The sequence below is a fragment of the Squalius cephalus genome (genome assembly GCF_949319135.1).
Source record: "Squalius cephalus genome assembly, chromosome: 17".
NCBI lineage: Eukaryota > Metazoa > Chordata > Actinopteri > Cypriniformes > Leuciscidae > Squalius > Squalius cephalus.
Genome location: NC_137138.1, coordinates 8,090,952 through 8,116,413, shown reverse-complemented (window position 1 = coordinate 8,116,413; position 25,462 = coordinate 8,090,952). Strand labels below are relative to the sequence as shown.

Sequence of the window (25,462 nt, the reverse complement as noted above, 5' to 3'; positions counted from 1 at the left end):
AATCTCTCATGGGACAGAATGAAACTACCTGTTCCGTCAAAGTTTCTATGGCAACAAGGGGGTCGAAACAAGAGGTCATGGAATGGCCAGCGCAAAGGGGGGTTTTATGATCCCTGTGTGGGTGGGTGGACAGGAAGTTTATCTTCTATGTGTTTATGATGTGTGTTTGTGTGTTTGTTTATTTGTGGGGGAAGGGCTACCAACCTTAAAGACTAAATTGCAAATCAGACACGCACTCTCTCTCTCTCTCACACACACATACGCATTGGGTTTCCATGTTTTGTGGGCACTCTCCATAGACATAATGATTTTTATACTGTACAAACTGTATATTCTATCCCCCTACACTAACCCTAATGCTAAACTAACCTGTCACAAAAAACTCTTTGCATTTTTACATTTTCAAAAAACATCACTTATTATGATTTATAAGCAGTTTTACTCATGGGACCAAAAAAATCTCCACAAGTTAAAAAAAATTCTGGTATTACTATCCTTGAGGGGATTTTGACCCCATAACATACAGTAGTGAATAAATACCTAAACCACACACACATACAGACACACACATGTACACACACACACTTCTTTTTTACCTAATTGTGCAATGAAGGAAATCTGAGCTTGTTTTGTTGTTGTTGTTTTTGCTTTATAACAGATTGATTTACATAAATCACTAAAAATGAATTACTCATTTACTCCTCTATAGTGAAAAATGTTGCATATAAGACACTTACATGTTGGCTTCGCCTTCCTCTTTCTTTTTCCGCTCTATAAGGTCAGTGAGAGTAGAAAGGTCACTCAGAAGTGAAAGGTCAAGGCTGTTGACTATACAGTTGTATTCTGGTATGTGCAGTGACCAATCCAGTGTTGCTATAGCAACGCTGATCATCTAGACTTAATGTAACTGTTAAAATGAGGAGTTTCAGTTTGCTAAAAATTTAAATTAGTTGCGGTGTGTGTGCATATCTGTGCCAAACAGATGCTGGAAACAGCTGTAAAAGCTGGGAAGTCCTGGCAACCTTTGTCTTTGCAAAAAGCAAGCTGGTCATCTTATGTGCGTTTCTTTCTTGGAAAACTAACATAATATTTGACTGAAGGCTTTTCTCTCTTCAAACAAACACATTTAGAAGACACTTGCTCATGTACAAGTATAAATATTATACAAAAGATTTACACTATGCATGGATGATAATATGCAATAATATGATAATATGATAATATGACACAAATTGGCATACTTATGCACTATTCGAGGACATTCTGTGCTATTATTAGTGTGAGAGTGTTCACACTGAAAATTCCTAATAGAAAAAGCGCACTTTAAATATCCGGATGATGACCTTACCTAACCGAAAAAAGAAAAAAAAACTATGTATGGAATGTTGGACAGCTTCAATTATAGTTGGACTCGGCAATGTTGAATGGCAAAATAACCTTATACAATTCATGTACTATATGGATGAGTACATTGCGTATAAGTACTGTATAAATGCATAGTGTATAGTGCGTCATTTGGGATGCAAATACAGAAAATTACCTAATTATCCCCTTCATTAGTTTGAAAGGTTTGAGATTTCTAAAAAATAATATAGCATAAATGTTACACTATATTAGTGTAGGAATGGCTTAAAAGTCAGCTTTTGATTCCAATTTCTCTTGCTTAAGGCAACAATTGCTCATATTAAGAGATGACTGAAAAAAAAATCACCTAAATGTGTTTTGTGTGGCAATATATAAATGAACTGATTTTAAATAAGTCAGAAAATATTATTTAGTATGACTGGAACAACCTGACTGACTCAAACAGACTCGAAACAAATATCTCATGGTGCAAAAAAAAAAAAAAAAAAACCTAAAATGAATTCATAAAACTTTTTTTAAGCCTTACCCCATAAGACACATTATTCACAAATATTTTTAACTGAATGATTTTACTTTTTGCAAATAATCTTTTTTTGTTGTTGTCGCCTACAATGGAAACGCCACTGATTAAAAATGTTCCAGCTGGTTGTTTGTTGTCATTGACGTGTTTTTGTGGCGCTCGAGGGTGATTCGCTCAAGTTCAAAAGTTCATCTTTTACGATTCCTCGCGGATGTGCATATAAAAAACATTCCTCAGCAGCGCTTTAAAAGACCTCACTGTCCCCAATCCCCAAACTCCAGCTCTATACGTCCATTCATCACATTACACACACATTTTACTCATATGTTACAAGGGGTAAAACTACAGATTGCGTTAACATTGCTGAAAGTTGCATTGAGAATGCTCTAAAATTCACTAGCTATTTATATTACACCTGGGAGAGATAATAGCCTATATACTTTGCCTGAATTTTGACCTCATGCATTACACATAAGATGCAGAACTGGATATGAAACACCTTAATTTTCATCTGAGACTCAATAACTGTGCACGGGCACCAGAAACTCACCGCTGCTCAGTAATTTGTCCCGTTTGGAGAAGTGAAATCCGTTGGCTCGGTTCTCCACCTCCATCCTCCTGTAGATGAACTGAGCGAGCGTGTCTCTCCGCGGTCCGCCTGCACTCTGAGCTCTGACTGACCTCCGCGAGCCCTCAAAGAGCCGCGCGCTCATGTCAAGCGCTCGTGTCAGCGTGAAAACACCTTGCTCGGGTCACGTGACGACACGCCCCCGTGTCGCCATCTGGGATTTGCAGTTCGTAGATAGATAGATAGATAGATAGATAGATAGATAGATAGATAGATAGATAGATAGATAGATAGATAGATAGATAGATAGTTTATTTTTTGCATACATTTAGCTTTATCAAATGTTTAAAAATAAACTGAAAACGTTTTGTCACAGATGGTTCATGCTATTTTGCTTTCCTGTTAATAACAACCAAGGGCCGTCATTACGAACTCTATAGTCATATTTTAGACATTCTGAACACTTACTGTAATAAAGTTTATAAGGGAAGCACAGAAGCCAATGGAAGTCAATCCAATGGCTCTTCTCGCAATCATTCATCAGTTTGACTGTCCTCTGCTGCCGCACAGTGGCCATTTACATCAACACACCTGTCATTGAGCTTTTGAAGAATGCCTGACGTCAAACCAAGACGACCAGAATACCAAAAAAAAAAAAAAAAAAAAAAAAAACCTTCCAAATTGGACATACATACAAATACAACCAATTATTGTAAGGTTTTACATAGTTGTAAAGGTAAAAAGGCAACAAGAGACAATGTGAGCACCCTAGTGGGGGGAAAAAAAAACCTTTATTTAAAAATACATTTATTTCATACTAAGTATATTACAAACCATTAACATATCTACTGAAATATCGCTTGAGACTTACTGATATAAATATCATAATTAAACTTTATTTGGAGCACTTTATTGCACAATGCGCATTTATTAAGCCTAAAATGTGTTTTAATATCACTAGTAAGGATAGTGTGATCTCTCTATAACATTAGTCTTTAAATGCAAGATGTTTAAAGTGAACCTGAAGTATTCTTGCAATAGTTCCTTTTTAGCACAATCAAATTAGTATATCTTTAGTTGAACTTCAGCACTATTTCTGGATAACAAGTAGGCCTACATTTAGTACAAAATTAGTTGTTCCAATTTAGCTGACTTTAAATAGCCTAGGCTATATCAGTTTAGTATACCAACAGTACAATTGCAGGGTATTTATATTAAGTAGGCTATATGTAAATGCATTATACTTAGCATAAAATAAAATGTATTTCAAATACATTTTAATATATTTATTTTTCATTAGGGCAGGTATGATATTATTGCATAAAGCGCCCTTTTCCTCTTGTATATTATATTATATAGGCTAGATTTATGTTTTATTATTATTGTAATGCTCTAGTCTATAGTCGCTACTGGCATTAATAAAACAAAAATAAAGCATACAAATTTAAATGTCAAATTTACATTTAATGCCAAACCTTAACCATAATCTAAATATTCAATATATTTTAATATATTTAAAAATATATTTATCTATATAAAGAATGAAATTCAACCAGTTGTAATATTTATTACGTGAAAACTATTTATATAAAAACTTACACAAATTACGAAATTCCACAATTGTGTCGTCATTTCCACCACTGCTACTGCTTTGTCACTATTTTATTTTTTCTTTAAGTTTGAACTTGGTTACCAAGAAGGCAGCAGTGAAGAAACGTAATGTGTCTGTCAAGATAATTAATTGTGAACATTAACTGTCAAATTATGCAACAAACAAATCAAACCAAAAACACTTTTTAAAACTGTGAGTAGTGTAGGCTACATTTAATGCTAGCTATGATATTAGCCTTAGCAAAACAAAGTCGGAGATTTTTTCACCGTCGTTTCCATCACAGATTAAACACGACACATGATTTGAGATGCGGTGGAAATCTCCATGGCTTTATGAGTTATGACATAGGCCTATATTTTGAAGTATGTTAAGCATAATTTACCACATAAATTGTCATAGGCCTATATTATTAACATGCAAATAATTTGAGTTAATAAAACTATATTATTAAATAATAATCGTCACCTTCCTAAAATAATTGCCTAAGTCATTTTTTGACAAAAAATATTTTTGTATTTTTGTATTTTTTTTTTTTTGCATAAGTCATCTCCTCATGATGCTGGCCACCTCAGTTGAAAAGATCATGCAATTCTACCCCTGTAGTAGCCTATAATGGCCTATGTCAAGAGTGTGACTTAGGCCTTTTTATTTTGCCTAAGTCAAAAGACAATGAGACTTAGGCAATTTTACAAGCTTTTCAAGATGGCAGCTGCATCAAGAAGAACGAAAATCTGCTCAACCTCAATTATTGGTTCAGTTTTTTGTGTTTTCTGAGAAACCTGAAAAAAATGACTTGGGCAATTATTTTAGGAAGGTGACGATATTCATTACTATATTCAAATTTACTTGCCTTTTTTGGGGCGTCCAGTAGGTGGAGGTGTTGAGAGAGAGAGAGAGAGAGAGAGAGAGAGAGAGAGAGAGAGAGAGAGAGAGAGAGAGGTGGTAGTGGTGGTGGTGATGATGATGATGATGATGGGTCTGTAGTCGGTGTAGTCGCATCAGCGCACATCTCACACATTCACACACACAGTGGAGCTTCATAGTCCGGCGAGATGTGGGGGATTGTGGAGCTCGTGGCTTGTTTACTTATGATGTCCAGTCATGTGTCATCTCTGAACAAGGTAAGAAAGAATTCAACTTTGAGAATGAGTTTTGCATTTATGTGCATTCATTGAAAAGCTTGTTAAGATATTACTGCAGAACTGTTATTCCAGAACATGCAAAACTAGCCTAAATGTTTTATTTACTAATTGTATTACTAATTATCACTATAATGAATTATTCTAAAACATATATATATATAGAATATTATTTATTATACTCAGTTGCAAACAAAAACAGCAATTTATTATATAAAGTAATTTTATAAATATCAATTTTGTTAACTTTATCAGTTGGAAGTGGAATGGCTTGTTTTCAAGAACATTGCAGTGGAGGAAAAAGCAGATTTGATCATGTTCAATACAGTTCAGTGGGATTTGGTGTTTTTTATATAGTTAAAATGATTATTCGCACGGGCGGGCACTTTGAAAGTGCTGGGATTAACCTCTTCAACATGGCACACACACACTGAGCGCAACGCAAGCGCCACTGGCACGAGTTCAAAGGTCTTGGGTTCATGATTGGAAAAATATCATAAGACAGTCTAAAATCACAGGTGCTCAATTCTGCTCCTGAAAGAGTCTGCTGTGTTGTTCTAATCTAATACACCTGCACAATAGAACATTTGATTGATCAGAGGTTTTTCCATTCATAACTCATTAGCCTTATTGTTAAAATGAAAAGAGTTCTTCAGATCACCACACCTCCAGACACCTTTTTACAGATTGAAGAGTGGTTCCTCCAGTAGAATCAAAACGGTTTTATCTGTTGTTTTAAAACCACAGAAACAAGGGGATCAAACCGTTCTAATAATACTTTTGTGACTTGCCTGGTATAGAAATTGTTTGAAGGGCAAAAAAATAAGCCCTGATTTAATTTGCTTTCAACATTGACCTAAAAAAAAGGTAATATTGGCTCTAATCTTTTATCATTTGCATTTAGTATCAACTTTGTCTCTGATGTTTCTACTGAAATTCCTATGATTTTATGGAGCAACTAAAAGTGTGCATAGACTGATTATTTGCTCTTGGAAGAATTTGATGAGTCCGTATTGAAATATCTGATATTGGTGTCTATCTTGGCAAATCTGAGTGTACTTTGAGACATTGAGATCATTTCTCTAACTCTAGAGGAGACTTTTTTTTTTTTGTCCTCAGGAGAAACATCTTAGAAGGAAAATACCATTTGCTCTTTATTTCATTGCTGTCTACACTCTTAAACACCCTTTTGGAACCTTTTTTTTTCTTCACATAAATGCCATGGAAGATCAATTTTGGGTTCCCCAAAGAACCTTTTTGTGAACAGTTCTTAAAAGAACCTGCATTTTATTAATATAAAGAACCATTTTCCACTATAAAAACCCTTGGTCTAATGGAAAGGTTCCATGGATGTTAAAGATTCTTAATGGAATCATCAATGCCAATAAAGAAGCTTTATTTTTAAGAGTGAGAGAAATGTTCAATTTATGTTTTTTTTCCTAAAGATGCCTGTCATTTTCAGATAAACCGCAAGACCTTGAGGAGCAGGTGTGTTTGATTATAGTTGATCTGAACTCAGGAAGGTCTCCAGGAGCAAACCTCAGCATCCTAAATCATGGATTTGAGAAACATATAGGGAAAGAGTGCAGAGACATCTTTAAAAAAAAAATAATAATAATAATATTCCAGCATGCTGCAAGACAGCTGATTTTCTAATCCATCATCCTTCCATTATAAATATAAATGTATTTTATGGTGTCTTCAACGTCTTCTATGTTTTTCATCCCAAACGTTCCCATTGCCCCTAATGAGAAGTGTTTACCACTTCATTCGAAGCTTTCTTTGAGCCCTCCAGCTGTGGCGGACAGATGAAAGGCTGATGTGTATGCAGCGAAAGTCACTTCAGCTAAAACGGTTGATTTACCACGAATAAAACCACACATGAGAAAACGACACTGAGACGTCACGACGCATCAAGAGCCGCACTTATCACAGGTCACGGCTCACTGGAGAGGAGGACAGGGCCCCAATACTCACTTTTGGAGGATTGTTTTCTTGCTTTATTCCTTGCACTTAATTGTTATCTATGCTGAGCACAAAAAATGTGAGGAATGATTTTCCTATTATCAGCGTAAAGCCGCTTTGGAACAATCTACATTGTTAAAAGCGCTATATAAATGAAGATGACTAGATTTTTTTTTTTTTCACATGCAAAGCTTGATGCCATGATGCTAATTTAATAAGAAATGTTTTATCCTTGCACATCATATTTAAAAAAACAAACAAATAGTGCCTTCGTAATCTTCAATCAAAATAACTTCCCTTTCCTCTTGTAAAGGCATCTCTTTTCTTCTCTGATGATGGGCCCTATTTTAACGTTCTAAGCACATGGTCTTAAGTGCAGGGCGCAATTACACTTAGGGCGGGTCCGAATCCACTTTTGCTAGTTTAATGACAGGAAAAATGGTCGGCACGCCCAGCGTATGGTCTAAAAGGGCTGTCCCTATTCTCTTAATGAGTAATGGGTGTGTTTTGGGCTTTACGTACAATAAACCAATCCGAGTCTCATCTCCCATTCCTTTGCTATTTACATGGCGGAATTTGCAAGCTGAAAGACTGAACGCGTCTCCTGAGAGTAAACGGATCTGCTCGTGCGCGAGGTTAAAGCACGCAAGCAGACCATCTACGGGACAAGCCGGATACCACCATATCTTTATGTACACAATAATAATCTCTCAATTTTCATGTTTAAAAATGTTTGTGTGCTGCTGTGTGTCCCTGTGTGTTTAATAAGCAGAGTGTACGCACGTTGTGGACCCGCCTATAGGCTCATATTACTAATGTGCCCTTTAAAAAGCAAAAAAAAATACTGCGCCATGGACTTTAGACCAGGTTTCAACATTTTTGAAACCTCAAATTGCCTCAAAATAGCAAAGCGCCAACAATGCGCCTGAACACACCTCGTTTTCAGACCAGCAGCCCATGGGCGCACAAATGGGCGCAAATGCATTTGCTATTTAAACAATGTGGCGCAGGACGTGAAAATGATAACTGCGTTGGGCTGAAACTAGCAAAAAACACTTGCGTCGCGCCTGGTGCTGCATTGCGCCGGATGTATGATAGGGCCCGATGTGTTTACTGGCGTGAGGGCGGGGCAACCTGTCACTCACATGAGATCCACCAATAGCAAATCACAATCATCCAATCAATTCCCAATGGACAAAATCAAGTCCCGCCCTACATTTATACTTGTTCAAGAAGCCGTTTCGCTGGATTATACGTCACAATAAGGAAGAAATGTCCATCGCAAATATCGTTTCATGCCGACTTTAACAAATTGCTCTTAAAAGTGGGTCAGTCCAATTTAAAAAGTCTCAAGGTGTGATAGAGGAAGGGTAGAAACGAGATGAGAAAGACTGTGTGAAATGGTGGTGGATGGTGGTGGTCCTGAGAGAAAAATTCACATGCTTCTGTTTTTTTCTTTGTTCCTGGCAGTGCATCAAAGATTGATATGTAGCTAAATTGCTAATTATTTCAGTTTAAATTTGAAGGACAAAAAGCCAGTCCGGTTCCTCGCATGTGATTACAGAGGATTTGACCTATAAGGAGGATTACTCATGTCCTTCGACTTTTATCTGTCCTCTCCTCGTGAAGTTTACATTTCAGAGTTCTCACAGTTGTTATGTCAGCTGCTGTGTGAATCAGAGTTTGTGCGTTTGTAAGGATTGTATTTGTGCCACACGGGATTTGAAGCACATTGCGTTTGGCTACTGAGTGTTGATCATCGTTCTGCACCTGTGCTTGGTGGTTACAGTCAGAGCTGAGATGGGGCAACAAAGAGAGACAGAACTATATGATTCAGCATGGACAGAATAGACAAAGTTTTGAGGTCTGTGAGAACAAAATTAATATTTTTGTTCAGCATGGATACATTAAATCAATCAAAACTGACAGTAAAGAAAGACATTTGAAGTTACAAACCATTAATATTTCAAGTTAGTGCTGTTCTTTTGATTTTTCTATTCATCAAAGAATCCTGAAAAATGTATTACGGTTTCCACAAAAATATTAAGCAGCACAGCTGTGTTCAACATTGATAATAATCAGAAATGTTTCTTGATCAGCAAATCAGCATATTAGAATGATTTCTGAAGGATCATGTGACACTGAAGACTGGAGTAATGATGCTGAAAATTCAGCTTTGCGTCACAGGAATATATTTTTAAAATATATTAACATAGAAAACCATTGTTTTAAAGTGTAAAAATAAACATATAAGGCATTTGGTAAGCATAAAACAAAACACCCAAACTTTTGAATGGTACAGTATCATACAGTTGTTTTGCTGTCAGCATGAGTATATGGTGTAAAAAACAATATTGCTACATAGTTGTTCTATCTGTTTAACTCAATATAGCTATTAATTCCTTGGGATTTGTCATCCTGCCAGCATCTCAGTGGAAGAAATTCATCCCTGCTGTGGAAATCAGATTGGATTGGCTTATTTTAGCACAACACAGCTGACACTTGCCCTCTGTTTGTTTGGAGACTTCGGTTGCTGTCCTAAACATGCCAAATAATAGCTGGGAAAGAGAAGAGGCAAACTGATTATATTGTTAATAGATCATCATGGATGTCAATGAACTGAACTGAGAAAAAACATATAGAAGTGTGGGGCAATAGAATAAAAACATGTTTGAACAGCGAGTTTGCTCATAATTCACACATCAGTCACCCACATACCCTTCACACAAACATTATCAGACATGCGGATCAAGCAATACGATCTTTCTCACGTTTTAAATTACCAAAGTTGGCAGGGTTTGATGATTTGTGTTTCCATTTGTTTTTTAAGAAGGTCTCAGGATTCCTGAAGAGGATATAAGTAATCCAAGATGTTAAACTCTCTCTCTCTCTCTCTCTCTCTCTCTCTCTCTCTCTCTCTCTCTCTCTCTCTCTCTCTCTCTCTCTCTCTCTCTCTCTCTCTCTCTCTCTCTCTCTCTCTCTCTCTCTCTCTCTCTCTCTCTCTCTCTCTCTCACACACACACACACACACACACACACACACACACACACACACACACACACACACACACACACACACACACACACACACACACATACCTGCATGCATTTGTCTAAATGCATTTATACTTTCTTTGCATAGTGTCTAAACTGATCTGAATAAGGACACACTCTGTATGATGCGGTTTTCTGTTCTCAGAGGTCAAAGGTTACTCGTTTGACACCATCTGTTTGCTTTCCACTCAGTCCATTGACAATAACAGCCCAGAAGACAGATGATGGTCACTCTGTAGCCCTAAAGAATGTGTATTCTACAGCTTACGTGATTGATTTACTCGTGTCAACATTCACTAGGTGATTATGGACTGGTCTGTTGAAGTTAAGATGTAAAGAAAAAAATTGTCTTTATATGATTAGGAGCAAAACTAAATTCGCCATATGACTTGACACTAATGACATTTTAGTAATTGAGTAATGATGGAGCTTGTAAGGAGAAAAGGTCATAGGTCACTGTGGCACATGTGGCTGAATTCTGTCGTGTGGCACTGGTGACCTTTTGACCTCAAACTTTCATATCTGATGTCAGGAAGACAGCTCGGGTTTAAGCACTGATCAATAAACTCAAGTCTCAGGCTGGTTTGCATGTCTCTGAAGAGAACTAAAGTGAACATAGTTTTGCAAAGTGGCAGAAATGACACTGAAGTAGGTCATTGGGTCACAGCACACAATGTAATTTCCATCACTTTCTATCAATTTCCTTTTCAGATCTTCGGGGAGGAACAAGTCCGCATGACATCAGAGGGATCCGACTGCCGCTGTAAGTGCATCATGCGGCCTTTGACCCGGGACGCGTGCGCTCGCTTGAGGACTGGAAGTGTGCGCGTGGAGGATTTTTACACGGTGGAGACGGTGAGTTCCGGAGCCGACTGTAAATGCTCCTGCACGGCTCCGCCATCCTCTCTCAACCCCTGCGAGAACGAATGGAAGATGGAAAAACTCAAGAAACAGGCGCCAGAGCTGCTCAAGGTACACCTGATACTTTTAAAACACATCCCATTAAACATATCCCATATCCCTTTGGCAGAGTTCTTGCATGATAACCGTAGCTTAAGTTCTTTCATGTCCCATTTGCAAACAGTTTTTTTTTCTTGTCTTAAAAATAAACTTCAGTAATTTGTAAATGGTGTAAGCAATTTTATTTAGTAAATTTATTTTTATTTTGTGTTTAGATATTTTACTGAATTAGACAAAATAACTGATTAAAGTCACCATGAAATCAAAATTGTCTACTATTTATTTTTTATGAAATATTACAGCATATGATGCATCCATACACATTTTTATTTATTTATTTATTTTTAAATTCATCGTAATCTATAATCAAAATAGCTTCCCCTCCCTCTTCTCTTCTCTGATGATGTGTTTACTGGTGTGAGGGCGGGGCAACCTGTCACTCACATGAGATCCACCAATAGCAAACCACAACCATCCAACCATCCAATCAATTTCCAGTTCACAAAATCAAGTCCCGCACTACATTTTTTATTGTTTAAGAAGCCGTTTCACTCAGATATGAATTACAATAAGGAAAAAAAGACACAATCACAACTTCCCTTTAATGCCGACTTTAAGCAAAAGACTTTTGCAGAATCTAACTGTTTACTATAAAAAAAATAATTAAAATGGTAAAAAAAGGTAAAATAGTAAAAAATAGTAGCCTCTTACAAACTATAAATAATATTAATGACACAGTTGTAATAAAAATGAATATGATGATTTAATATTACATTTACCCATAAAAAATATGTTACAGTAACTACAGTTCACATTTTAATTTAGTAAAAACATGGTACATGTTTGTGAGGATAGCCTAAAATTGTACTTTTAAATTTAATTTTACAGATCCAGGCTATAAATTAACACTTGACTCACTTAAACATTATGTTATTGGTATATTAATCAAATTCAGCATTAATGATGCTCAGTCTATAACTTCAACCTGTTTGCACTCAAAAATATAAGCCCGACTTTAAACAATCTACTGCAATGTACTAATGCATTTGGATGTTACTGATATGCTACTAAAAACATGACTGGTACACAACTGTGACATAACTTTAAAAGAAGTAGGAAAGGAAGTGCTGTTTTTGAGGTTATTGGAACACTGACTCACTTTAGAATGTTAAACGGCACAATTCTGGGCATGTATACGGCGCACGTGTTCGCAAGTGTGTTTTTATAGCACCTGTCCTCTTTCCTCCACACCATTCCTGTCTGGTTCACTCTTTCCATCTTTTCTTCTCCCTTGTCCATCTGTCTTAAGCATTCCAGTCCATATCTCCACATTACACACACACACACACACAGAGCCACATGACAATCCAGATGATCAGTCCAGGGTTTTATATTACTACAGTCAGGCCTGGCGCCAAGGACACACTACTTGGGGGGGGGGGCTTTTATATTTCTCAGACTGAAAAGAAATCGCATTTGGGGTTGTGTGGTGGGACCCCCTAAGTTTAAAATCGCATTGGGGGGTGTTGGGGGGTTTGCCTTGGGACCGCTGCAAGCCCCCCCTTGACGCCAGTCCTGACTACAGCTCTGCTAAAGGCTGCAAAATCATTCAGCAGCCTTTAGTCAGTAGTTAAACACAATGATATTAATATTTCCACCTAAAACATTTGCTGATCGTGTGCCGTTTAGCTCCAAACATGTGGCTCTATTTTAACCTCGCTGCAGTTTCTTCATATCTGTTGATGCTCCATGAAGCTGTTAATCATCACGACAGTCAAGCTGTTACACGACTGAACTTTCTGCGGCACGAGTCAACAATATAAGCATATGAGGAATTCACTCTCATGAAAAAAAAAAAATTCAGTCTGTTAAAAACACCAGCTTAAATCTAAGCTAGTTTTTATGGAAGCTTGTTTCTCCCATGAAAAAAAAAAAAAAAAAATTAAAAAGCTAATTGTGGCTTTTTATCTCATATTCTTTTATTCTCGCAATTACGAGTTATAAAGTCATAATTGTGAGTAATAAAGTCACAAATGCGAGTTATAAAGTCTGAATTGTGAGATATAAACTTACGAGAAAAAAGTCATAATTGCAACATGGATTCCACACGGCCCAGATGTGGGCCGGATCTGTGCCGACACTATGTTGCTGTCTGGAAGCTTGTAAAAAGGTAATTGCAACTTTTTTTCTCCGAATTGAGAGATATAAACCTGCAGTTGCGAGTTAAGTCAAAATTGCAATATATAAACATTTTAAAAAAAGAGTTTATATATTGCAATTCTGACTTTATATCTCACAATTCAGAATTTAGAGATATAAACTTTGTAGTTCTGAGGAAAGAAGTAAATGCTGCAAGTTAAAAAATCAGATATAAACTCGCCATTCTGATTTTTTTTTTCTCTCACAATTGTGACTTTATAACTAGCAATTGCAAATTTATACATCACAATACTAAAAAAAAAGTCGCAATTACCTTTTTTATTTTTTATTTCCTGGCGGAAACAATCCTCCAGACAGCAACATAGAGTCGGCACAGATCCGGCCCACATCTGGGCCGTGTGGAATCCATGTGTACCAGATGTGGGCCGGATCTGGGCCGACACTATGTTGTGAAGATGGTTGACCAAAGTAACAATATGTTAATCATTATTGTCAATCACTGATGTGACGAACTGTCAAACATTACTGCAGATTGAAAATAAAACCCAAGCAGCTGCTTTGTGAACCTCCAAAAGTAATTTTCCACTCATGTTTCATTTGTTGAAAGTCACCTGATTCTTTGTGTGCAGTTGCAGTCCATGGTGGACCTTCTGGAAGGAACTCTCTTCAGTATGGACCTTCTTAAAGTTCACTCGTACATCAACAAAGTGGTGTCTCAAATGAACAACCTGGAGGAGGTGAGTGTGATTACACTGGCCGTGTGCGTGTGAACACACACATGTGGACATTAATGAGCCGTGGCTGGGTTTAACTGGACATTCTGTGGCTACACACAATGCTCTGGCTAAAGTTATTAACCGTTATACCACTTCGCTTTGGCTTGAGGGATGGGAAATTAATGTGTGTGTGTGTGCGTGTGTGTGTGTGTGTGTGTGTGTGTGTGTGTGTGTGTGTGTGTGTGTGTGTGTGTGTGTGTGTGTGTGAGAAAGAGTGGGACAGAGAGAGGAAATGACCAAAGGATGAAAACCACAGTCATGTAATAGTCACACTTATGTACTCTGTTTTTATTTCCAATTAAACTTTGCTCATTATCGGGTAAAGCTGGGCTAGAAATCTGCACCACAATAAATTTACTGCATGTACACTGAGGGTCATTATCAAATACCTTACATATATAGTCTGAGACCACTAGTGAAAATGCTTCTGGTTTGCTTTTTTCTAATTGAATTATACTTTTAATTTAATTACACACAGTCTCGTTTAGTACTAAAGTTTGGGGTCAGTACGTCTTTTTGAAAGTTTTTGAAAGAAATTAATACTTTTATTCAGCAAGTATGCATTAAATTGATCAAATGTCAGAGTAAACACATTCATAATGTTATGAAAGATTTCTATTATTTCAAATAAATGCTGTTCTTTTATTCATCAAAGAATTTTGAAAATGTATCACTGAAAAAAAATGCATCAGTTTCCACAAAAATATTAAGCAACAGCATTGATTATAATAATAATACTAAATGTTTCTTGAGCAGCAAATCAGCATATTCGAATGATTTAAGAATGATTGTGTGACATTGGAGACTGAAGTAATGATGCTGAAATTCAGCTTTGCATCTCAAGTGTTTTAAAAGACATTCAAACAGAAAACAATTATATCACATTTAATAATATTTCACAATATTACCATTTTATTGTATTTTTGATTCAATAAATGCAGCCTTGGTGAGCATAAGAGAATATAGACTATTATTAGCAGCATAACAGTTTGAGTAAAATGTTTATGCAGATGTATTTATGTACAGTTAAATGCAGAAGTGTTGTTGTATATAGTAGTATGATGTAAAGCCGTGTACCTCATCCAGATGATAAAGATGAACCTCACTCGGGAGAATGACTTTGTGAGAGACAGTGTGGCGACTCTGACCAATCAGCTACGGCAGTACGAGAACCATTCTGACATCATGATGAGCATAAAGAAGGAGCTGTCCAATCTGGGCCTTCAGCTGCTGCAGAAAGACTCCTCCTCCTCAGGCCCTAAAAGCAAAGCACAGGTAAGCAAGGGTCATGACCTTTCATCTCTGACTTTGATGGTTTGACTAGGTTGTGTTCAGAATGGAATACTGCATACAGTTCAGTTTACTTCATACTCTTTTTTTTTAAATAGTATGTGAAAATTATTCAATTTAATTCACTTAAAGTCCAATTATGCTTTTTACATTTTCAGCTACCTTTAGTGTTGCTGTTTGAGTATGAAAAAGGTCTGCAAAGTTACAAAGTGCAAAGTACAATTTAAAAGGAGCCATTATTTATATCAGTGCACACTGTTTTTGAACTCCTTTAAATGACTTGATTGTAGTCTTGAGTTTCTTCCAGGAACATACACATCACAATATTCCTCATTTAAATAACTCCCGACCAAGGCATACGCAGAGAACGGGGACAGAATAGGTCCCCAGTCCCCTTTAATAGTGTGCTGCACTATATCACATGATCATGTTCCCCATTTAATTCAGTGAGTGGCACCCAGATCCTCTCTGACATAAATATGGTTATTTTGCAGTTTGGCTGTGCAAATCAAATGGTTATTCAAGAATGAGATGTTAAAAAAGTTAATTTGTCAATGGAAATGGAAGTCAAAGTTTAGTGCATTGCATTATTGGATACAATATCTCAGTTCTGTTCTGGCAGAATACAAAAGAAAAATATGCATACTGTGTGCATTTGTAATATGCGACATATCTATATAACTGCATAGAGTTTATGTAAGTGTTAATATAGTTTTTAGGATGAGATCTCTAACATCTGTTGAGTTAGACATGTGTTATGATTGTAGGACACACTGGGGACAAATATCAAAGATGCTTCAAAGTTTCCAGCAAAGAAACCCGAAAAAGGGAAACCTCCACCAAAGCCAGTGAAGGAAAAGCCAGCCAAGCCAAAGAAAGAGACCACAAAACCAAACAAACCCAGTAAACCAGAGCAAACAGAACTGCCCAATAAAACCAAACCATCACAGAACCAGCCAGGACTCATCCGGGGAATCACATATTACAAAGCCACCAAAGCCGATGAGACGAGCAACCAAAACAGAGGTAAGATACACATTATTTACACATTATCTTAGCCTCTAAAGCATTGGCATTGAATAAAAGACATTACTCTCTTTACAAACATTTCTCTCTTTAGAGATTGTGTTGTAGTGAGGTATGAGTTAGCTAAATTCTGGGGAGTAACTTCACCAATTTTGCTTGCAGAGGCAAACTTATATAGATCAGAAACACCTAGAGAAACATATTCTTAAGGCCAATTCACACTGCACTAACAGACAAAGGTTGTGTCGACTTTGGCGTCTGTTGGCGTAGACTGGCTCTTGTTTTCGCCAAATGAACGTTGAAACGGCATTTGTCGGGTCGTAGAATGTTCAAGAAGTGACGAACTGTAATCTGGTGATTGTCTGCGTCGTTCACCGTCTGTCAGTGCAGTGTGGATTGGCCTTTATAGAGACATTGTTGTTTCCTTTGTGTTCCCCATTGAAGCACAGCTGCTTGTATCCATGCCAGTCCAGACACACACACACACACTTAGATATTAGCACAGACACTATCATAACTTAAGACACATGTGCACACGTTCATACACACAGTCATTCATTTTAGACCACTTCATCTGCTGAAAGGGTAGAACTGTTTTCTGATAGCAAGATAATGAACTATATTAATAATCCACTCACATAACCATGTAAAGAGCAGAATAAAATGCAGACGCATCGTCTGTGTCACATTATCCACACTAAAACAGAGACAAGAAATTCCAATTCCCTTTTCCCAGGAAAATATGCACTGATGATAAATGAAATATCACACACACACACACACACACACACACACACACACACACACACACACACACACTTGTGCACTTCGCTATTTGATGGGGACACACCTTGATTTCTGTTGTTTCTATATGAATTTAATTATAAATATACTAATGCTAAATCTAACCCTGAAATAAAACTTAGCATTTTTACAGTTAAAAGAAAGTGTTTTCTTTATATATGAACCTGACAACAATTTCTGCTGCATCTACTGTGGCAAATAAAGTCCTCAAAGGGAGGTTTTGTCAGATTGCTCTCTCTTTTGGGGATATTTTTGGGCCCCAAACTACAGCCAAGTCCATGCACACACTGTACTCTCACATAATGAACATCTTACAGTGAGATTCGATCTCAGTATCTTGAGACTAGATGATCCAGCACTCAAGTTAACAGGATACAGTGTAGGATGCCAGCCAGAGAGTGTCTTTAGAGTCTGAAATGACAGCCAACGCACACTAATGAATCAGTTTTAGTTTCTGACATGACATTCATATCGGCATTAGGGTTTCTACAAAAAACAGCCAAATGTCTCCAATTCAACAGTGTTTCCATTCATGTGGGCTTTCAGCCTCACTTCCTGTTTAAGCTTTAGATGTGTGCCTCTCGCCCGAAAGTCTCCATAGTTACCGCCGTTTGCTTGACAGTCTGTGTGATTACTGATTCTTTTTTTTTCCTGAGCTATAAAAGAATGATTCTGAAAGCACCACAATCTGTTGTGACTTGTAATGTGGTCTGATCTAATCTTGTGTTATCCATAGGCGTAACCTAATCGCTACTTCCCAAATTGGGTCCCGACTATTTCAGTGCACGTTAGATACAATCACAAGGAATTTGATTAAGGCATAAATTACTGTAAATGAACGGCCCTAAGATGGACACACTTTTGAAAAGTTTAGTCTGTAAACTAGCACTTTGGAAACATCTCATATTGCAGTTTTGGCTTACAGATAAAAACCCAAAATTAAGTCGAGCTTTAAAACTCTCGAGATAATACAAAAAAAATGGTAAGAAAACTGTGCCATTGTGCCAACATCAAACATGTGGGTTTTATTCTGTGCACCATTTAAAGTTGGATGTTGGATATTCAACAGATATTCAAGATTAGGGGTATAAAATGTAAAATTAAGAATGGTGGCACTGGTAACAGCCCTGGAGATGTTGGAAGACGCCGTATATAAGGAAACACGACTATGCAAGCATTCAGTTTGCAGGTGTACGATTATCAACAGAGGATGATTTACAGTTTCAATGCACACTTTTCTCTATCAAGGTACACCTTTCGTGTTGTGGGTCAAATAGATCCGCATTTGGTTTCCATGCAATTCTCCAAAAATAAAAAAATAAATCATGTAAATACATAAAACCTATAGTCTTCCGGTTTGTATTTCCACAGCATGAAGGTAAGATCTTATGGATGAATCTTCCCGATCTACTGACATTTATTATGACATGCTCTTACAAAATTACAATGCTTGTGATAACTTTCGTTAACTGTACAATAAATACATCCACTTCAGCTAATTACTCTTTGACAGCGATGCCATGGAAATATAGAGAGCTACCACAGAGCTTCCAAGTAGTGCTTTTTTTCAAGTTGGAAATCCTGACTTTTGTTCGTTTAGTTTAATTTTCATGGACTTTTAGTTTGCCTTTCATTATTTCCTGTGTTCTTTGTTGCTCCAATCAGTTACCATGGCATTTCATTGGATCATTACACCTGTTAATCTCTTAGTTCACTATTAAGTATTCTGAAGTTCCTGTGTTACCTCAGTTCATTGTCGGCTATTGTTTGTGTGTGTTACTCTATGTTGGATATTCTTTTATTAAATACCTTTTGATTAGAACTTTTGACTCATGTTTGTCTTTGGACTCTTTGAACTTTGACAGTTACACAGCATTAGTCAGAATAGAATTACATAGTTTAAGTGTTTCATCTGTTAAAAGAAACTATCTCTGTCCATCAGATGCCTTGTTTTTGTTCATGTCAAATTGAATGTGGCATCCCCTCTGACTAAGGACTATTTAACTTTGTTAGCGTGTCTTGGCTATTGGACTGCATGGATTTGTTTGACTGGTTTAAGATAATGCATAACAGAGCTATGATGCAAATTCAGTATGATCAGTCCTGACAGGAATGCAAAGCCAATACAAAAGCCGGCGGACCGTGCGTAAGTCAAGTAAAAATTTTCTAATAAACACAAATTACATTCACTAATAAATTCGATGTTTATTTTCGCCGTCCCGCCCAATGATCTAATGTACAGTAATCAAATCCATTCTCTCGTTAAATATAGCTTTCCCTCAATCCCGTGCTACTCTAGCAGGTGCACCACCACAGTAAATGTATGGTGAGATCGAGCGTGTTACATGCTCAACGTGACAGCGGTTACAAACCAGGTGTATTCATATTCTTGGAGAGCAGATTGGCAAAATACTCACTCAAACGCCAACTTGCTTTGTTTTTGGATGCAAGTCATTTTGTCCTGGAAGTGTTGAGTAATTGGTGTCGAAATAAGTTTAAAACTCAAACTTCAACATGTCAACAAAGCTTTATTGGCATGACGGGTAAAGAAGTACAATGTTTCCAGAGACTTCATGTACCCACACAGAGCAGGTGTAGGAAATAAAATGAGTCTGTTCTTGGCTAGAATCTGTCTAGTATTGAATCTGTCAATTTATATATTGTTTTTAGCATTTCAGTATAATAATGTGGTTTGTATTCATTTTACCAAAGATGGATTAATTTGATCTATTTGATGATTTGCATGAACGTTTAGTTTCATAACAACAATTCAGTAAACAAGTTTTAGGTTTCTGACAAAATTTGTCAAGTTGCTTTGATTTTTTTTTTTCAGACAAAGCTTCATTATATGCAAATATGTAAAGATGTTACCGCCAGTGCATAAGGTTGTTGCCTGGTTTAGAGTGTGCTGTGCTTTTATTGAAGTGTGACATGTGAGATGATTTTAATCTCTTGCTCTGTTTCTGTTGTATTTCTATCAGGTGAAGAGAAGCCTGATGAAACAGACACGTTGCTTGAGGTGGAAGTAGAGGAAGAGGAAAGTGCAATCGCTCCCATCACCTTAGCAACAGAGACCACCCCCGAAACTGTACCCACGACAATAACAACAACAACAACAACCACTCGTCCCACAACAACAACCCAGAGGACAACAACACCTAGCAGAACAATATACAGAGAGGAACGACCGGCCCCAACGATTGCACTAGTGCTGGACAACACCAGCAATAACTCATACATCGCAGGTACACTAGGCCTATATTAACAATAAAACTCAGTTTGTACAAAAGCAGCACCACAAAAAAGATCCTAAACTAAAACCTATTTGTTTAAAATGAAGTAAACTGGAATGAAATAATGCAAAGTAAATATAAAAACTAAACTAAACTTAAAACTCTGCCTACATTTTTTTTTTAACCAAGCAAAATAGTTGAATCCTGGTGCATGTGTGTTGTTGGGCTGAAACTGTTGTTTTTTTGGCAGTTAAAGAGCACAGCTGTGAAGGGACGCTGGCGTCGGTGGATCTGCCGGTCAAACAGCACAGCTACGGCAGGAACGAAGGCGCGTGGATGAAGGATCCCACCGCCAGAGACTCCAAAATCTACGTCACCAACTATTACTACGGCAACAACCTCGTAGAGTTCCGGAACTTAGACAACTTTAAACAGGGTGTGTAAAATAATTCTGTTCTTTAGAGACATACAAATTAATGATGTACTTATTTATTCAATGCAGCTGTCTATAGATAGACGGAGAGACAGATATTGATTGGATAGTGTGTGCTTTGAGTTAAAAGCTCTTCATACTGTTTTTTTGTGAAACAAAAACAGGGATTTTCCATTGGAAAAGGTTTGGATTTCTAAATAAGTGTAAATGTGAATGATTTGGATGTTTGGGAACAAGCCAGTTTGTTTGTGTCTGGATGTGTGCCTGTGTGTTTTGCTGAGTGAATGTGTGTGTGTGAGCTTGGAAGATGTAACAGTTGATTTTGGTGTGCTTTTTTTGGTGAAGCGTGTGTTTGTGTGCCTGTTAAGACTGGTATTAATAGATTTCTAAAAACATTTCCTGTTAAGACAGAGCCAGCCAGGGGAGTCATAAACTGATTTTTTTTTTTTCAGTGGCAGTCTTGGCCACTTTGCAGTCCCTCCAGGATTTCACGATTTTTTGTGTGATTTTTGCGATCAAAATGACTGATTTTGTGGTGGTAAATTTCAGAAATTTGTGAAAAATTTTGCGATTTTTATATTATATAATTAGGACATCACATTTACCATAATAGTATTATGTCAGATGCACAATAGTCATACATGACACAAATCACAAACAAAATGCATAAAGCTTGTTTATTTTGGTCTAATCAAATTCTCATCAAAATTAACTTTTAAAACAACCTATGGGCAATTTTTCTACCTGACCTATGTACATTTTAACAGCAGGTGTAGTAATTTATACTGTAGAACTGTGTGTAAATCCTAAGTTGAGGGGTCCTGAGCTGCAGTAGGCAACCAGTTATTTATAGTGCGGCGTTTTGCATGGCGTCCCCACTGTGTATAGCTACGCAGTACGAAGTGGCCGTTCGAAAGGGAACTACTCAGTTACTATCGTAACCTCAGTTCCCTGAGAGTAGGGACCGTGTATTGCGTAGCTGGCAGCACTATAGTAACCTGGTAAGTTGTCGCTTCAGTCATTAAACCTGCTAAAACGGCGTTTTTCGGGGACTAATATCTTTTACTGTCTACAGAGCCCGTCTTTCTCTGCTGTCTATGACTAATATAGGCTAAGGCCGCGTCCCCTTGGCGGGCTCTGACGTGTAATGGCGTGATGCTAGCTGCAGAGGCGCCCGCGCTATTGGATGTGCAGTTGCCGCAGCACAGCCAATGAGTGATCCAGACACTCACTGTGCTAGCTGTGCAGCTGCAAATCAATAAATCGAGGAAAAGGAGTTTCCCCTTTTCCCGCAACATCTGTATCCACGTAAAAATGCATTGAAACTTTAATTAAACTAGAGATATTTCAATTGGGTGATTATAATTTATTGTTTTGTGAGGTCTTTTTCATTTTTGTGATTATTTTGCGGTTAAATTAGGAAATATGCAGGATCGCAAAAAAATTCGACATTTTGTTGATTTTGCGTTGTATTCAGCGATCGCGGAATCGCGAAAAACTGGAGGGACTGACTTTGGTCAACAAAAAGTTGCTTGGCTTGAAAGTGACCTGTCTGAGCTGTGCTTTATACATCTCTACACCTATGACACTAGACAATGGAACTTTATGGCCGTGAAATTTCACTATTGTGACATTCACTCCAAAAATTTAGCAACATTTTACCCGCTTTCCTCTCTCTTGTCCTACAGGCCGTTGGAGTAACCTGTTCAAGCTCCCTTATAACTGGATCGGAACGGGTCATGTTGTGTACAGAGGAGGGTTTTACTATAATCGTGCCTTCACAAAGAACATCATCAAATACAATCTCAAGCAACGGTACGTAGCCGCCTGGGCTCAGCTTCACGACGTCGTCTATGAAGACACCACACCTTGGAAGTGGAAAGGCCACTCTGATATCGACTTCGCCGTGGATGAGAATGGACTTTGGGTAATTTACCCGTCTGTTGACGATGACTACGGACAGGCCGACGTCATTGTAGTCAGTAAACTAGATCCCAATGACCTGTCGGTCAAAAAGGAGACCACGTGGAGGACGAGACTGAGGGTAAATTCGTTCGGGAACTGCTTCATAATATGCGGCGTCCTGTACGCAGTGGACATTTACAATCAGAGGGAAGGGGAGGTTTCGTACGCGTTCGACACGCTTACAGGGGCCGAGGCGTCTCCGCGTTTACCTTTCATTAACGAATACGGGTTGACCACACAAGTCGATTACAACCCTAAAGAGAAGATTCTGTACGCCTGGGACAATGGACACCAGCTCACCTACAACATCAACTTTGTAGAGCAGGAAAAGAAGTGAAATCAGACTTTATCAATGCCATCTACTCTACACTGCAGCGAAGCAAAAGCCACTTCTTGTGTATCTGATCACGACTGCCTCATTGGTTCCACTGACAAACAGACTCATGAAACGGTTCATCGCGTCCTAATGAACTTTAATGTACATTTGTTTAAGATTATATAAGGACAAAGGGATTACATAACTTAGAAGTTTAGTAGTTGTGTGCTGCTCTACAGTTCAAGTCAAGTCAACCAATTTCAACTTTGATCCCACATGCCACTGACCTTTCAAAGCATGATCATTGGAGAATTCGCATGACGTTCCTGCTTTACTTTAAAAATTTAAAGATTTACCCGTAAAAATTGGCCTTCCGTGACAGGAAAGAACTTTGCAAGTAAAATTTTTCACACAGTTAACTTGTCCTTAAGTGCACTGAAGTCCTAATGCGATTCATGTGAAAGGTTCTAAAGAGCTTTCCATTACAGCTTGTTGAACTTTGAATTGATTTTTTTAAATATCTATTAAAAAATGTTTACATAATTTACACTGTTCTAACCAGGCATGCCGCAACATTTTATACATTTAATTTTTAGTGTGTACAAGTATAATAATGGATAATAAAAAATAAAATAATTTTTAAGTAATAAAATGTAAGTTATGCAAGTTTTTAATTACTCTTTTTTTTAACTTTTTGTCTAGTAAAAATCTAAAAAAGCTTTAAACATGATAACTTTACTTGAGAAACAACAATGCATAAAGTAAAACTTTTTTTCATGGATTGCATCTTTAATACCAGTGTATTTCGTCTCGTCACTAACAAATTTAAGTATAAAATGTTCAAGTATAAGTATGTTTAAGACAAAACACATTCATGTTTAGATTATACTTCAAGTAAATTGGTCTTGTTTAAAGGATTTTTAGATTTTACACTAAAGCATTTATTAAGAATAGGATTTCGAGCAGCAGACACCTATCCTTTGCATTTCATTGGTCCAAAATCCGGCTCACACACTGCGGACAAAGGTCTCGTATCGCTCCTGGTTAGGACACGTGTAAACCGTTAAGTTACGAGTTACGTGACATGCTCCTCTTTACTATAAATAAAAGCTTACATGTCATGTCAACTATACCAACAACATAACGCAACCACCAATCTTTCATGTACCTATCATGATATTCTATAAACATTACAAGCATTCAAGACACACCTGCAGGAAACTTGGTGCTTGTTTTCACATCAAGAATGTGCCAGAAAATTGTCTTCCAGTGTTTCGGCCAATATAGCCTCAGTGGACTGGTAAAGCAAAGCATCATAATGGAGAAAGAATGCTTTGTGTGCTAATGCGAGCGTATGATTATGTTTGTGAGTCTCTCTAATGACTGGGCAGGGTTACGTATAGAATGTTTAAACAGACAGGTCGTGCGAGGAAAGCCTGTGTGATGCATGGGTACAGATACATACGTCATGTATAAACAGTTTACCAGTGTTTAGAGTGTTGTAGTTTTTGTGGTTTAAAAGCGTTTTCTTGTCCTCGTGACCACTGTAAATAGCAGAATATTTTGTTTTGACTGAGTTTTAGAAACACAATCTTCCCAAGGGGAAGAGATTTCCGAGACTCTGTCAATGCAGCATGTCTGGTTTTAATAAACTCTATTTGGATTGTGTTAAATGTGCTGTTGGAGTTGTAAGATATATTTCTAAACATATTAAAAAGACTGCTGGGATGGAAGTGGGTGCAGTTTGTGGGAGTGTGTGGGTTTTGTTAAGAAAGCCTTGAAAGCCATTAAAATTTAATTGGACCCTATTTGTCTTCTTAATGCGTGTTACGAGTCTTATTGTCAATGATTAATCTGCATTTTTGCATTTTTCTTTAATCAAAATGTAACTTGCTCTTCTTGTGATTTGACTTGATATCCAATGCAATGATCACGTTTCACAATCCAGTCGATGGGAAAATGGGTCAAATGTTGCAGCCGATTTATGTCACAATAAGGCAGTAGGGTCGTTGCAACTTTCATTTCATGCTGACACAACTAAAAATTTGACAGGCCTTATAATATTTAACAGTAGCTTGCTGCAAAATATTTTATTGGTATTTTTGCTAAGGAAGGCAATGCAGGCTGTCACATTTTTGATACAGTGTAAATATTTCTCCATTATGACAATTAGCGTTCCCTTTGACTGGGAACTTGGATCTGGGTACTTCCTTCATAGAGCAATAATGTTTACTGGCAATAATTGGTTGCACATGGTTACATAGTCAAAATGTAAT

The 25,462-nt window shown here is 37.4% G+C and overlaps 2 protein-coding genes across 3 annotated transcripts in view; one reads left to right on the top strand and one right to left on the bottom strand.

The window, feature by feature from the left end:
• Positions 1 to 2,654, bottom strand: part of nr6a1b (nuclear receptor subfamily 6, group A, member 1b) — a 30,746-nt gene extending 28,092 nt beyond the window's left edge. For both annotated transcript variants that reach the window (XM_079898510.1, XM_079898511.1), the window contains exon 1: positions 2,436 to 2,654. In XM_079898510.1, the coding sequence (XP_079754636.1) occupies positions 2,436 to 2,598 (163 nt within the window). In that variant the 5' untranslated portion in view covers positions 2,599 to 2,654. The remainder of the gene's footprint in view (positions 1 to 2,435) is intronic.
• Positions 2,655 to 5,027: 2,373 nt separating this feature from the next.
• LOC307145168 (olfactomedin-like protein 2A) lies at positions 5,028 to 25,005 on the top strand. The gene is made up of 8 exons (XM_079848027.1): positions 5,028 to 5,186; positions 10,935 to 11,195; positions 13,973 to 14,080; positions 15,206 to 15,394; positions 16,177 to 16,435; positions 20,221 to 20,484; positions 20,723 to 20,908; positions 22,594 to 25,005. Exons 1-8 carry the CDS (start codon positions 5,118 to 5,120, stop codon positions 23,205 to 23,207), a joined length of 1,950 nt encoding a protein of 649 aa, XP_079704153.1. The 5' UTR covers positions 5,028 to 5,117; the 3' UTR covers positions 23,208 to 25,005.
• The last annotated feature ends 457 nt before the right edge of the window (positions 25,006 to 25,462 follow it).

Excerpts from the sequence above, each read along its gene's own strand:
- LOC307145168 (XM_079848027.1), top strand. The coding sequence starts at position 5,118 with ATGTGGGGGATTGTGGAGCTCGTGGCTTGTTTACTTATGATGTCCAGT. Across the intron at positions 14,081-15,205 it reads AAATGAACAACCTGGAGGAG|ATGATAAAGATGAACCTCAC; the intron begins GTGAGTGTGATT and ends TACCTCATCCAG. Across the intron at positions 15,395-16,176 it reads GCCCTAAAAGCAAAGCACAG|GACACACTGGGGACAAATAT; the intron begins GTAAGCAAGGGT and ends TTATGATTGTAG.